This window comes from Linderina pennispora, assembly GCF_002104995.1.
Source record: "Linderina pennispora strain ATCC 12442 chromosome Unknown DL89scaffold_1, whole genome shotgun sequence".
NCBI classification, from domain to species: Eukaryota; Fungi; Kickxellomycota; class Kickxellomycetes; order Kickxellales; family Kickxellaceae; genus Linderina; species Linderina pennispora.
Window position 1 is genome coordinate 2,788,867 of NW_024468249.1, and position 12,083 is coordinate 2,800,949.

Here is a 12,083-nt window from a genome sequence, read left to right on the forward strand (position 1 = left end):
GAAAAGCAGCGACTGGGTCGCAAGACATACATCCGCTGTTTACCTGTCTGCCTGCTAGCACTGTGTGGGCGACAAACAGGGAGTGGGAGTGCGCTTGGATTGTCGGACGATATAGAAGGATTTCATCACCACTCAACCAGCATCCATCGAAAACAGTCGATTGGCAAGCGGTGCATTTCCCTCATAGGGACCGAGCGCCATTTAGAATCTATTAATACGCCGACGATGCTTACCAAAACCAATTAGCCTCATACGAGGGTATTCAGCAGAGTAATGCTGTCGTGTGGGTCAAACTGCACGGCCAGCTGCCAGAATGACTCGGCTCCGGCCTGCGCCAGCCAGTTCTTGGCTCCGGATTCGGTTGTGCAGGTCCGCATATTGAACTGCGTGAATTTGCGGGCATCGATGGACCCCTGCCAGATCAGGAAACAGTCGTTATCAGAGTAGTCAACAGGTTCCGAATCCGGATCGTCTGCCACTGGCTGCTTGTCCTCGGATGTTTCAAGTGTGGGCTGACTGTCTGCCCAGTCGATCCGCCGCAACATTAGCTTTTTATACGCCTTGACCGCCTTTCCAGAGCCCTCAACGATCACTACACTCATCTGCGGACACACTACCGCAATGCCAGTCATCCTCCATTCGCGCGCATTGACCGCCACCTTAAACCTGTGCTGCGCATGCGACAGCTTCTTGATCCGGAACACGGCCGACACAAGACCCTTTTCCTCCTCGGACTGCAATTTGGCCTCCCATTTGGCATGCCGCTGCTCCTTTGTCAACTGCCGCGCCTTGTTGTCCTCCTCATGCCTGATTTGCCGTGCCTCGACCTGTTTGCGCACCTCCGCCTCGAGCCGTGTTGGGTCGGGCACCGACTGATTGGCCAGGATGCGCATAAAGTTGGCCAGCTTGACCTTGGGCGGGTCGGGCGGCAGCAGACCCACCATGACCTTGTCGCGGTGGTCGCGCTGCTGCTCCTCGCGGCCGCTGGCGCCTGATCTTCTTGCGCTCCTTTTTGGTCAAGATGAGCTGGCTCGGGGCCGACCCGCCAGCCAGGATTGATTGCGGCGGCTCAAGTGGTACCGGGTGCTGCACGTACACGGTGATTGGCGACTCGGCCCCTTCAAGCCTGTACGTACTGCCAGTGTATGTGTCGGTCGAGAGCAGCGGTGCGTCCCACCATTCAACTGTGGGCGGCTCCGGCGGCCGGATTGCAGTCGTGTCCAGCACCTCATCTTCGAGCCGCGCCTTCTCTGCGCGCTCGGCGATTTCGGCCTTGAGCTGCTCGAGCTTCTGCTCGGCACGCACCCGGTCGCCCTGCTCAATAAACCGGCCAGGCCGTGCAAAATGGATTTTCTTGGCGTGCCTACGCTGCTTGGGCATTGCCGAGCGCTGGCCTCCCAAATGCGGGTCAAAGTACGGGTTCTTTTGCGGGTCAGCAAATGCTACCGGCGCCTCGTGCTCAATCTTCATCCGCTTAGGCTGCGGCTGAACGCGCTGGTTCGCCTTTATCGACGATATCCGTGGCATGGGAACTCCACGCGTGGATTTGATGTCGCCGCTTAGCATTGGGTGGAGCTCAGTCGGTATCGCTGCGGATTTGCTGCTGCTGGCCCGGACGCTGCTGGCGCCAATGCCCTGTGCCTTCATCCGAGCCTCGATTCGGGCGCGCGTGGCAGCGATCGATGCATGCAGCGACGGTGCGCTGGATGTTGTCGATGATTCTGCTGCTGCAGGCGGGGGTCGAACGCTACTTGTGCCAGCACTGGTCGGAATTCCCATTTTAGCCATGCGAGCCAAAACCTCAGCCCGCTTCTTCGCAATGAGCTCCTTTGTTGCTTCCTGGCTTGGCGTAGACATGACTGATAGAAAAGGTGTAAATGAGGACTAGATAGCAACTTCCCATCTGGCGCCGCCCTTTTGTATATATTTTTGCTGTCGGCGCAATTTCACTAAGAGTATGGGTCATCGCGTGATACTGACGCGATCTCGACGCGGGTGAGCCTAAATGCTGCGATCGCGTTTGTTTTTACTCGCTTTTTACTGATATTAAACCCCATTAACGCGTTTCAGCTCTTTTGCCTGTTCATTTCGGCCCGTTTTTTGTTACTTGCACTCTTGCTGCTCTTTCATTCTTCATTTTGCTGCCAGCCCACGGCCAAACATTGTATGTACGCTATTCATAGACACGCTCGCTCGGAAGCATTCCGCAAAGAGCGCCGAGTATCCATTGAGCAAACTGTACATGAGCCCAAACGGAGCAAGAGAGTGAAAAATTTTCGGCTAATGGAAGCCGAAGAGCCCCGAACCAGATAGAATGAGCCGTTTTGAACGACGAAACGCAACGCTGCGACTAAAATTCTCTCCCTCCCTTCTCTGCTCTGCATTTTTAAACACCAACAATTAGGGCACAATCCTCTTCGCAGCACATAGTCTGAGACGCGACTTACTCTGCCTCCACACAGCAAACAAAATGGTAAGACAACCTGGTGCGTGAAAAGTGTACGTGAAATGCATAGCCGCCCTGCAATACTAAACCGTCCTTGCCCACCCACCCTTTGCCTAGGTTAACCCTGGAGACTACCTCCCGTCGGACGAAGAGATCGATATCGAGATGTTCGACTCTGACACAGAGCTCAGCAAATCGCTGACGGCGCTGCGACAACAGGCCGCCAGCACACGGGCGGCAGCAAAGGAAGACTCTGACAGCGACTTTGAGACCACAAAACCAAAGCGCGGCGCACCAGCCTCTAAACGCGGCCGTGGGCGTGGGCGTGGACGCGGTGCTGGTACAGCAGCAGGTAGAACAAGAAACGCTGCGGAGGAGGAGGATCCTGATAATCCAAAGCCAAAGCCCCGTCGCGGACGCCCGCCAAAGCCAAAGACCGACGATGGCGAGTACGGAGCTCCTAAGAAACGCGCGGCAAAGGGCAAAGGGAAGGCAAGACAAACCACGCTTGACGATATTAAGGGTCCAGCAAAGCCGCTTGTTTTTGATCCAGCAGAGATTGCGGCGCTCAAGGAGCAGTACCCTGACCAGTACTGGACGCAATTAACACACCCAGCCTCGACTGACGCGAGCGACCCGATGGGCGGCCCCATCGACTATATTGACGAGGAGCACCCGCTAGAGCTAATACCAACCAACATTGCAGATCAGATGGCTCTGACGGGAATTGCGCTGTCGCCCGACGGCACACTACTGGCGACGCTGGGCAGCTCCGGACAGATTCACATATGGGACACAGAATCATTCGAGTGCCTAGCTACGCTGCGTGACAAGTCGGAGCCCAACATTGACGAGTTCTTTGTCGGCCAGTTTACTCCTACCGGCGAGTACCTGGTTGTTGGTGGCAAATTGAAGGACCGCAAACGGTGGTCGGAGGCCGACGAGGACAACCACATCCTGCCGTGCCCACTCAAGATCTTCAACGTGCTGACGGGCGAGGTAGTGGCGAGACTCGAGGGACATGCAGAAGAGATCCTCAGCGTCAAGGGCGTTGTGTACAAGGGCGAGAACTACTTTGTGACCACCAGCCAGGACGGCTACATCCGGCGCTGGCACATGGACTCGTCGTGGATTGTTCTGCTTGAGGAGTCGAAGGAGATCACCGATGGCGTTACCTGCATGGCATTTACTGTATCGTTTGTCCCCAGCACTGGCAACCGCTTCTTCCTAGCGTCCACCGACGACCATGTCACGCTCATGGATCTAGAGCGGTGCGTAATTGTGCAGCGCTTTGACCCCATATACTCGTCGTACTGCGACTGCGGCAAGTTCATTGAGCCTGTCGAGAAGCCACTAGTTGGCTCTAAAAAATACAGCATCATCGAAAACGACGACGCGACAAATGGCGCAACGACATCGGAGGCGCCAGTCGAACTGCCTGCACCTAGCGGCCCCTACGCATACTTTGTCACGCGTGGAGTTGAATTGCTGGATGCCGAGGACAACACGGTCTCCTCACGGCCCAACACATGCACTTTGCACCGGCTGGTGTACCCGACCGAGCCCGATGGCAAGTTTGAGCTGCAGGAGATCCGGCGGTACTATAATGAAGACTACCTGTCGAACTCGTGGCTAATTCGCATTGCCAGCAACGGACGGTACCTGCTGGCGCCAACGCTCAACGGTCAGGTGTTTGCGTTCCACATTGCCACTGGCAAGGTCACGGGTATCCTGCGTGATCACGATACAATTGAGGTGCGCGACTGCAAATTCCATCCATCGCGCAAGCTCTTGTTTACGTGCAGCGACGATGGCACGGTCAAGGTGTACAAGAGCGTCTACAGACCCAAGGGCGCGATGAAGGCAGGCAATGGCTGTGCTGAGGATGTCGAGATGGCTGAAGAGTCTGTAGCAGCGTCTACAGCTGTAACCAACACCCCAGTTGCTGAAGAGCTGAAGAACAGCAATGAAGGCGACGACAGCGCCATGGTGGATGTGGTCAGCACAGATTAGCTCTTCTATTTAAAACTGCAGGAGGTTATAAATCACATATCAACTTGTTCAAACATTTGCCGCCAAGACGTACATAGCTCCTCTTATCTCTATTGTCATATACAGCACTCGCACAACATCTACATGTACTAAGCTCATTTTCTGGTTTTCTGTAGTAGGTCCAGGCCCCAAGACTTCTTAAATTTAGACTTGCTACATCCAGTGCCAGCTGCGTATACAGTGTCATGAGCAAATGCTTGTCTCTTAGCTGACTGCGTGTTAGGCTCCACCTGTTGTCCCATCCACCATGTGGTTGGCGAGCTACTTGCTGGGTCTTATATAGCAGCACCCCTTGTTTAAAAAATTGGCTATTTAGATACTTCATGAAATCTACGCAACGAGGCACCAATAGCCTGATGCCGTGACATATGCACAGCCTGGTATAGCCGCTATACGATGGTCCTCCGAATACCCATGCTACTTGATAGACAATTACATGCTGCTGTTTTATGTTTTGCTTGGAGAAATGCTCTACACCATGGATTTCAGCTAACTCCAAGGCTACGCTCTAGGTCCTCTTCTAGATCATCAAACTCGTCAGAGTTTTCGTTATCCTGGTCAGCTGCTGACGACAGGCCTTTACTCTGCGAGGTAGCTGAATTGGGCGCTGCATGTATTGGCGAGGTGCTACCCGACTCGATATCGCCAAACAGGTCGTCTGCATTGCCGGCATCGTCGACATTAACAGTCTCGAACTCGCTATCATCGTCTTCTCCCACTTCCTCAAACGTCTCAAAGGGCGCAGAGGTGCCAATGGGCGCTGGGATGTCCTCAAACACAATATCATCGTCGCTGTTCTGGTCCGACAGCGACCTGACATCGTCGTCGTGGTGGAACTGCGCGTCTTCGACATCCTCAAACATGTCATCATCGCTAGCAGCATCCAGTATCTCGTCGATATTCTCCTCCAGCTCCATGCCCAGCTGGTCGTCCGGGCCCTGTGGTTTATGTGCTGCCTGCGAGCTCGAGCCGCGGCGGCTCTGGTTGCGCGATACGTCTCCCGACTCACTGCCATCGTTGAGGATCCCCTCCAACTCGAGCGCAAACGCATCATCGTCAGAGCCATCCTCCATATCTGAGGTAGCCTTGCCTTTGGGCTTTGGCTTTGGTTCTACTGCCACGTATGTGCTGCTGGGCAGCGCCAGTTTCCCTGAAGCTGCACTTGCACTGGCAGCACCACTGACGGTACCAGCCTTTACCGTGCAGTTGGACGATATCCGTTCGACCACAAACACCTGGCTCTCTTTGTCGTACAGCAACACGCAATCGACCTCGTCGACGTCCCGCGGCACAACATCATAGTCACCCTCATAGGTGCACTGTGTTTTCTGGTCCCACGCGTCAATTTCCATCAGCAGTGCCTGCTTGGCCGACGTGTCCAGCAGCCGTGCCCGAATGTTGCTGCCATTTTCAAGTGTCTCCCGGCTCACTTTGGTTGTGCTGCGTGGCAATTGCCGCGACACTATGTGGAACTCGCTATCCTCCGAGCTCTGGGCACCTGCCGCGTCGGAGTCATTGGCTGTCTGCGGGCTGATTGAAGCCCCTACCCGTACATTGTAGGTTGTCAGGGTTTCTAAATTAATGGACATTTTTTAAAAAATAAAACAAAGGTTCGGAAGTGGACAGAAATTGGTGTGCGAACCACAACCTTGTATCACTGGCAGATGCCAGTCAGGCAATTTTTTTCCCAATAGGTGACCAGAGCGGCGCAGCCATACCGCTCTCTCCCTTGTCTGACAAATATCTATACGCCGCTACTATCATGCCTCCACTCGGTTCAGCAAAGTATATCAGGCAGGCCACCAAGGGGCTGCTGCCACTGGACTCCTGCGTGTCGGCACTCCAGGCCATCGGCGTACTGACAGACTTTGACATACTCCTGCAGTCGGACGTGCTCTCGCAAACACCGGCTGCCCTGCATCCGCACATCAAGCAGCTGCGCATGATAGTACTTGATCACTTTGCTAGTGCTGGAGCTACCGCATTAGAACTGCAGCCAAGGTTGAAGGAACCTGCTATTAGCAGCGGTGTCGCAGCATTAGACTCGCTGTTGCTCGGAGGGCTACCCATGGGCCACATTATGGAGCTATGCGGCAAGTCAGGAGTAGGCAAGTCGGGGCTAGCTATATCTTTTGCCGCCCACCACCTGCTGTTGCCAGAGGCCACGGATAACACACGCAGGGTCTACTATATACACACCAGTACTTTGTCAGTGTGGCGCATTCAAAAGACGCTACAAGCTCGCTTGCGAGACTTGGGCAAGAAGACGACGGGATCGGCACTGCAGGAGGCCATGGAGCGTGTTACGACTGTAGAATGCACGACTATCGACGCACTGTTAACATTTCTCTACGGGTTTGTTGACATGCGCTCTACTGCAGACGCAGAGTCGCACGGTTCCCATGATCTGCTGGTCATTGACAGCATCCGCCCACTGCTTGTCAGTGCGCTCCAGAAGGATATGGACGTTGATGTGCATATACATGCAGTCGGGGCTGCTCTGCGCCAGCTTTGTCGCATGATACACCCTCCATGCGCAGCGCTTATCGTCAATGGCGTCAGTGTCCGCGAGCAGCCAGATGGCACGGTCAGCGTGAGACCTAGCCTAGGCACCTCCTGGGGACAGGTCAGTCACACACACCTACTGTTGGACCAGGGCGATATGCAGAATGCCGATAACCGGAGACATGAAGGTGCTAGCAACTGTGCTAAAGTCGCCATCCATCGCTGCTGGTCAGCACATATCGCTCACACTACCACCATAGACTAGGCAAGTTATGGAATATTTTGATAATAGCGATGTTGAAACATGTTAGAACTGTACCATCCAGACTGCACTTACAACTTGTGCAGGATCTCTTTAAAGTAGCCATTTGCTTCTTCATCCTGTTTGCTGCTGCCTTTCCAGCTGCTGCCATCAGATACGCGCCTTCTGTGCTGTGACTCGGCACTAGGAGCCTTTGCCCTGCCCTTATCACTCTGACCAAGGTCCTGCTGTGACCTCTGCTGCCTAGGCTGGCTTGCCTCGATGGCTGACGGAGTCATAAAGTGAGCAGTCGAAAAGAACAGGCAGCGCCGTGGAATCATTCCGCATTCATTATTCTGCGACGCATTCATTGCCAACACCCACCCGTCGGCAAACTCGCCCAGCACATACACACTATCACTGCGCTGCACGGCCAGCTCGTCGGAAAGAGAAGGGAGGTGTGGCTCGACAATACGCAACGGCCCTAGTGGTGGCTTGTGGCGCTTGGAAAACTGATAGTTGTCTGAGATGCTCTCGCTGCTGCCTGGTACACTCGCAGGTGATGGATGGGTGGGTTTGGTGGCGGGCTTTTCTACAACAGGTGCGACCACTGCGGGCTGAGACCGTGGGCTGACTATATTGCCAACACGCTGTTTGAGGCGTTCGAACAGATCGTCGACCTTGCTGGATGTGGCAAGCGAGGGTTGAATCGGACTGTGTCGCGCAGCGGCTCTGCCGCGACCATGCTTTGGCTTGCGTATCCCCCCGCGCGGGCCGGGTATACCGCTTGTCGAGTCCTGTGCTGACCCTGGTGTTTCAAGCAGCGGCCCGGCATGGGCCGAGGATGATGAGCCTTGAACTGCTGTTCCTACTGTCGCCAGCCCGTGCACAGTGTAAATTGTCGTATTTTGCCGGCGTGTAGCACGCGGCACTGCGACGATATCTTGATTCGCTGACACTTGGCGTGCTGCGCGGCCTGGTCGCTGCGACGTTATAGACGCAACCCGGTTATGCGGAGCCAATGCTGCTGCTTTCCTGCCTTTGCTCACATCCTCAGAATCGAACAGCGAGTCTGTGGGCAGCTGTACTCGACCAGCACTCCGCCGATCAAACGACTTCGATATTGGTTGGCCTGCAGTCGACCGGGATACACCACCCGGACGCATGCGACGTAGCTTCTCTTCAAAGGTCAGTTCGTCGTCGTCGTCGTCGTCGTCATCCGATAGGATCGGGTGTGACACTGTACTGTTGACCATGGCTGCCTGCTGGGTCCGCGCACTCATACGCCGACCACGACGCCGGAAGTAGAAATACAGCGCAATACCGGTAAGGAGTAGGACACCGATTACGATTAATGCAATGAATCCGAGCGGCAGGTCAGTAGTCTCACTGCTACCACTGTTAACTGGCCCGTGGCTGTTGCTGGTTGTAGCAGTCTTGGGCACAACATCTGTCGCTGACATGATGGTAGGCGACTCGGCTTCAGTTGACCTCATCTTGGATATTGACGGCGTCCTTGTTGTGATCCTCCCGGGCAACGTCACCGGCGTCGCATGCCCTAGACGCGGCGGTAGATAGTCAACCGTGAACGTCAAGGGTACCTGATAGCCGACGGTAGATACACCAGTGAGTCTGCCGGCAGGTAACTTTGTTGCTGGCGGCTCAAAAGCACGTGTAGTGGCTGCAGGAGGGATCGGTGAAGCGATGGTCGTAGGCGACGACTCAATGTGAAGCACCATCACAGGCTCTGTTGCCTGTGGATCGGCCGCCAGTACCGGGATATCAGAGAATGTTGCGATCGGGGTTCCCATCGCTATCATATCTTCTTCGCTCAGGTCCCGCACGCTCGTGGCCGTGTGCCTATCTTGCACCTGTGGTGCCCGGCTAACGGCACTTGATGCAATAGCGCTGTCCTGCTTTTGTTGCTGTTGGCCGACTGTTGGCTGGCTTGGCGTGTTTGACGGACTGACAACGCTCTTTGTACCGCTGGTTAATACCGGTGTCGAGAGCCCCAGTCGCAGAGGAGTCTGCTCAACCTGTGATGTGTTTTCGAGCACGTAATGGTGTACAGCATTAAGCTGCGGGTGCTTCTGGTGATGATGGCGCGAGGTACTGGACTTGGGTAAATAGCTCGATGGTGCTATGTAACTGGATTTTGGCATGGCTGCTGACAGTGTAGCCCGAATGATCGGCCAGGATGCTGATTCATGGGTGCTGAGTCTTGCGGGCTGTGATGAATGGGCCAGCGGAGGTGTGGGTGTGTTTAGCAGATCCTGCAGCCGCAGGATTTCATGCATGGCAGGGACAACACTGATATCGCCTGAGTCTTCTATTATGTCGGGCACCATTTGCTTCGATAATATGAGCTTGTTAGGAGAGCACAATGTTCAGATATGGATAAAGAGAAAGGAAATGTGAAAGAGCATTTGCTTGTAAAGGTACCAGGGTCCAAAAACCACCAGCCTTCTTCGAAGGCATGCCGAACGAGCATATGAATATTTCAATCTTTTCAGGCTGCTTGGTAGGCACCCGAAAAATAAACCACGCTTTTTGCAGGACTTATTTCTGTGCTTCGATGCCTGTCCAGGAGGGCTATATTTGCTATGGTCTCGAAATATAGCATTGGCTTCCAACCGATCAAAATTTCGGAAAATAGCATGAAAAATTCGCGCGTAATTTATGCACTTTCAGCATCCAAAAAAAAAACGGCCAATTTCCTCCCTCACCCGCCTTTCCTCTTTGCCAACGAATTTTGATATCGCATTTACCCTTTGTTTGTACATTAGAATGGCCACTCCGCAGAATGTGCTGGCAACTGCGTTTGGTGCATATGCCAGCGATAACGAGGATAGCAGCGACTTTGAGAACTCGAAAGGCACCCTGGACGAGGGTACGGGCGACCCAACTTGTACAGTACGACACAGACGAAAACGACGAAGTCGAAGAAGGCATGAGCAACAGCAACGGGGCCTATGGAGAAGGCCAAGGAAGGAACTATTGAAGAGGAGGATACGGCTGAAGGCACACCTCAGGGCAGCGACACAGAGCCAGACGGCGAGCCCTCTGCAGAGTACAGCGGCGTAGACGCCGAAGCACTTTCAGGGTTTAGAGCTGTGCAGCGCGATCTGGACAATCTGTTGGGAAGCGACAAGGTTCCTGACTTTGCACCACTGACGAACCCAACGCCGTGCGCACCCGAACTAGCGGCCAAATTCGATCAGTGGCACGCATTGAAGAACCAGGGAGCCAACTACAACGCGGTGCTGGCACGCAACAAGACACTACGCAACCCGAACATCTACGATCGACTGGTCGACCATCTGAACATTCAGGAGACAGGGTCAAACCTGCAGGTCGCCGGGTTTGAGCCGGAAACACTGCGGCAGGGCTTTGATGCCCGTGTGCTGGCTGAGGAGCAAGAGAGGAGGGCGCGTGAGTCTGCAGTCCGCCGGGCATCGGGGAATACAGGCATTAACAAGCGGATCGAGTTCCAGCCTGCCAGCCAGAACCCTCCCCAGACACTGGCAGGCACAAACAACAAGGCATTCAGCGATGCCCTACAGCGGGCGCAGCTGATCGCCCAGCACCTGTCTCGGCCCAGTAGTAACAAGTAGTGCTGCGCTCTCCTTTTTTTTCTAAAAGTGTATCTTGCTACATACAGGCATCGTTCAAATGTAAAGCACAATGAGAGATTGGAAGGGCGACTCTAGTAGTACGGATAGTCGTCGTCCTCGTTGTCGTTCTGGTCGGCAAATGGGTCATCATGGCTTCGACAGCAGTGGTGCGGCAGGAAGAACTGCTGCTGTCGGACATGGTGGTGGCCGTGCTGGTGGTGTCAAATCCCATGGTATCCGCACCATCAGCCTCAGAGACAAATGTAACATCACTGCGACTGAAGTTTATCAACTCGCTCTTACACTGGCGGTGTTTTAGCTGATGTCTATCAGTCCCTGCCGCCAGCTTCGGAGTGTTTTGGTGGACCTCCGCTGTGCACACTCTGTTGACCTCGTCATCCTCCCCCCAATACCCAGTATCGTCAGGCAGAGATCCTGAGCTCCTGACGGGATCTGCCTCGCAATCTCTGGGTGTCTTGGAACGACCCATGCGACCGCGTAACGACTCGATCCAAGACTCATGGCGACGAATCTTCTCTGGCTTTTGGGTAGTGGCCCGGCTCCTACTGCAGTTACGATTCGATGTGACAGTAGATGTGGTTGAAGACGAGAATGTGCGTCCCGCGGAGCGACCAATTTCCGAGCCCCATCCCTTCGCTGCCTGCCTTTGGCTTGGGTTTCGACGTCCATGCTGACGGAAACACAAATACCTTTGCTCCAGATCATACGTGTCTCCTTGGCCCAGCAGGCTCCGGTTCAAGTACTTGCGCCCGCCCACGACGCCCATGTTGCTGCTGCTAGATTTTTGCGCGTTATGCCGTCTCGGCTTTGTGCCATTAGCTTGTCTCATCGTCAGTTGAAAACGGACAGTCACTCTCATCGCTCAGGTAGCTGTCGAAAACAGGAGCCTGTGAAGCCCCTTTGCTAACCCGTACACTGAATGGCTCACTCTTGGCCCCCCACGTGTGTCCGAGCCGCCGGTCTCCCGGCATTCCTATGCTGCTGGGGCCGTAGTCCAGCGATGTCGTCGCTGGCATCATCTCAACGCCACTGTCATCGATCTCGTCAGAAAAGCGAATCAGAGACATTCTATCTTGGAGGCTGAAGTGGATATGTAGGTGCAGGACAAGATACTGAAGAGCAGCAGCAAGAAATGATGGAAATACAGAGGAATCTGACAGATATTAGGAGGAATCGAGAGCGTGTGGAATGGAAAAACAAGCGA

At 54.5% G+C, this 12,083-nt stretch overlaps 7 protein-coding genes across 7 annotated transcripts; 3 read left to right on the plus strand and 4 right to left on the minus strand.

Moving 5' to 3' along the window:
- Nucleotides 1-105: 105 nt before the first annotated feature.
- DL89DRAFT_320261 (PRP3-domain-containing protein) lies at nt 106-1,857 on the minus strand (the record flags this gene model as incomplete). Its single annotated transcript, XM_040891192.1, has 2 exons — nt 106-984; nt 1,043-1,857. The coding sequence occupies 2 exons, from the start codon at nt 1,855-1,857 to the stop codon at nt 249-251; spliced, it is 1,551 nt and encodes a 516-aa protein (XP_040748041.1). The 3' UTR covers nt 106-248.
- Nucleotides 1,858-2,235: 378 nt separating this feature from the next.
- DL89DRAFT_23401 (WD40 repeat-like protein) lies at nt 2,236-4,472 on the plus strand. The gene is made up of 2 exons (XM_040884940.1): nt 2,236-2,473; nt 2,564-4,472. Exons 1-2 carry the CDS (start codon nt 2,471-2,473, stop codon nt 4,457-4,459), a joined length of 1,899 nt encoding a protein of 632 aa, XP_040748042.1. The 5' UTR covers nt 2,236-2,470; the 3' UTR covers nt 4,460-4,472.
- Nucleotides 4,473-4,903: 431 nt separating this feature from the next.
- Nucleotides 4,904-6,158, minus strand: DL89DRAFT_23431 (uncharacterized protein). Its single transcript, XM_040884943.1, has 2 exons — nt 5,929-6,158; nt 4,904-5,862 (listed from the first exon to the last, which is right to left on the minus strand). Exons 1-2 carry the CDS (start codon nt 6,085-6,087, stop codon nt 4,984-4,986), a joined length of 1,038 nt encoding a protein of 345 aa, XP_040748043.1. The 5' UTR covers nt 6,088-6,158; the 3' UTR covers nt 4,904-4,983.
- Nucleotide 6,159: 1 nt separating this feature from the next.
- On the plus strand, nt 6,160-7,302 carry DL89DRAFT_23438 (P-loop containing nucleoside triphosphate hydrolase protein). The gene has a single exon (XM_040884944.1). The coding sequence runs from the start codon at nt 6,261-6,263 to the stop codon at nt 7,266-7,268; it is 1,008 nt and encodes a 335-aa protein (XP_040748044.1). The 5' UTR covers nt 6,160-6,260; the 3' UTR covers nt 7,269-7,302.
- A 250-nt stretch (nt 7,303-7,552) lies between these two features.
- Nucleotides 7,553-7,738, minus strand: DL89DRAFT_208811 (uncharacterized protein; the record flags this gene model as incomplete). The annotated part of the gene is made up of 1 exon (XM_040884143.1): nt 7,553-7,738. A coding segment is annotated over one exon (186 nt), but the record flags the coding sequence as incomplete, so codon positions are not given.
- Nucleotides 7,739-10,005: 2,267 nt separating this feature from the next.
- On the plus strand, nt 10,006-10,913 carry DL89DRAFT_264622 (uncharacterized protein). Its single transcript, XM_040886324.1, has 3 exons — nt 10,006-10,134; nt 10,169-10,182; nt 10,223-10,913. The coding sequence occupies exons 1-3, from the start codon at nt 10,032-10,034 to the stop codon at nt 10,856-10,858; spliced, it is 753 nt and encodes a 250-aa protein (XP_040748046.1). The 5' UTR covers nt 10,006-10,031; the 3' UTR covers nt 10,859-10,913.
- DL89DRAFT_23459 (uncharacterized protein) lies at nt 10,877-11,874 on the minus strand. Its single transcript, XM_040884947.1, has one exon. The coding sequence runs from the start codon at nt 11,736-11,738 to the stop codon at nt 10,896-10,898; it is 843 nt and encodes a 280-aa protein (XP_040748047.1). The 5' UTR covers nt 11,739-11,874; the 3' UTR covers nt 10,877-10,895.
- Between the last annotated feature and the right edge of the window lie 209 nt (nt 11,875-12,083).

Bases quoted from the DNA above. Each gene is read 5' to 3' on its own strand.
- DL89DRAFT_23459 (XM_040884947.1), bottom strand. From the start codon at position 11,738: ATGAGAGTGACTGTCCGTTTTCAACTGACGATGAGACAAGCTAATGGC.
- DL89DRAFT_264622 (XM_040886324.1), top strand. From the start codon at position 10,032: ATGGCCACTCCGCAGAATGTGCTGGCAACTGCGTTTGGTGCATATGCC.
- DL89DRAFT_23438 (XM_040884944.1), top strand. From the start codon at position 6,261: ATGCCTCCACTCGGTTCAGCAAAGTATATCAGGCAGGCCACCAAGGGG.
- DL89DRAFT_23431 (XM_040884943.1), bottom strand. From the start codon at position 6,087: ATGTCCATTAATTTAGAAACCCTGACAACCTACAATGTACGGGTAGGG. The intron at 5,863-5,928 runs GTGAGCCGGGAG...ACGTCGGCCAAG, and splicing joins TGCCACGCAGCACAACCAAA to CAGGCACTGCTGATGGAAAT.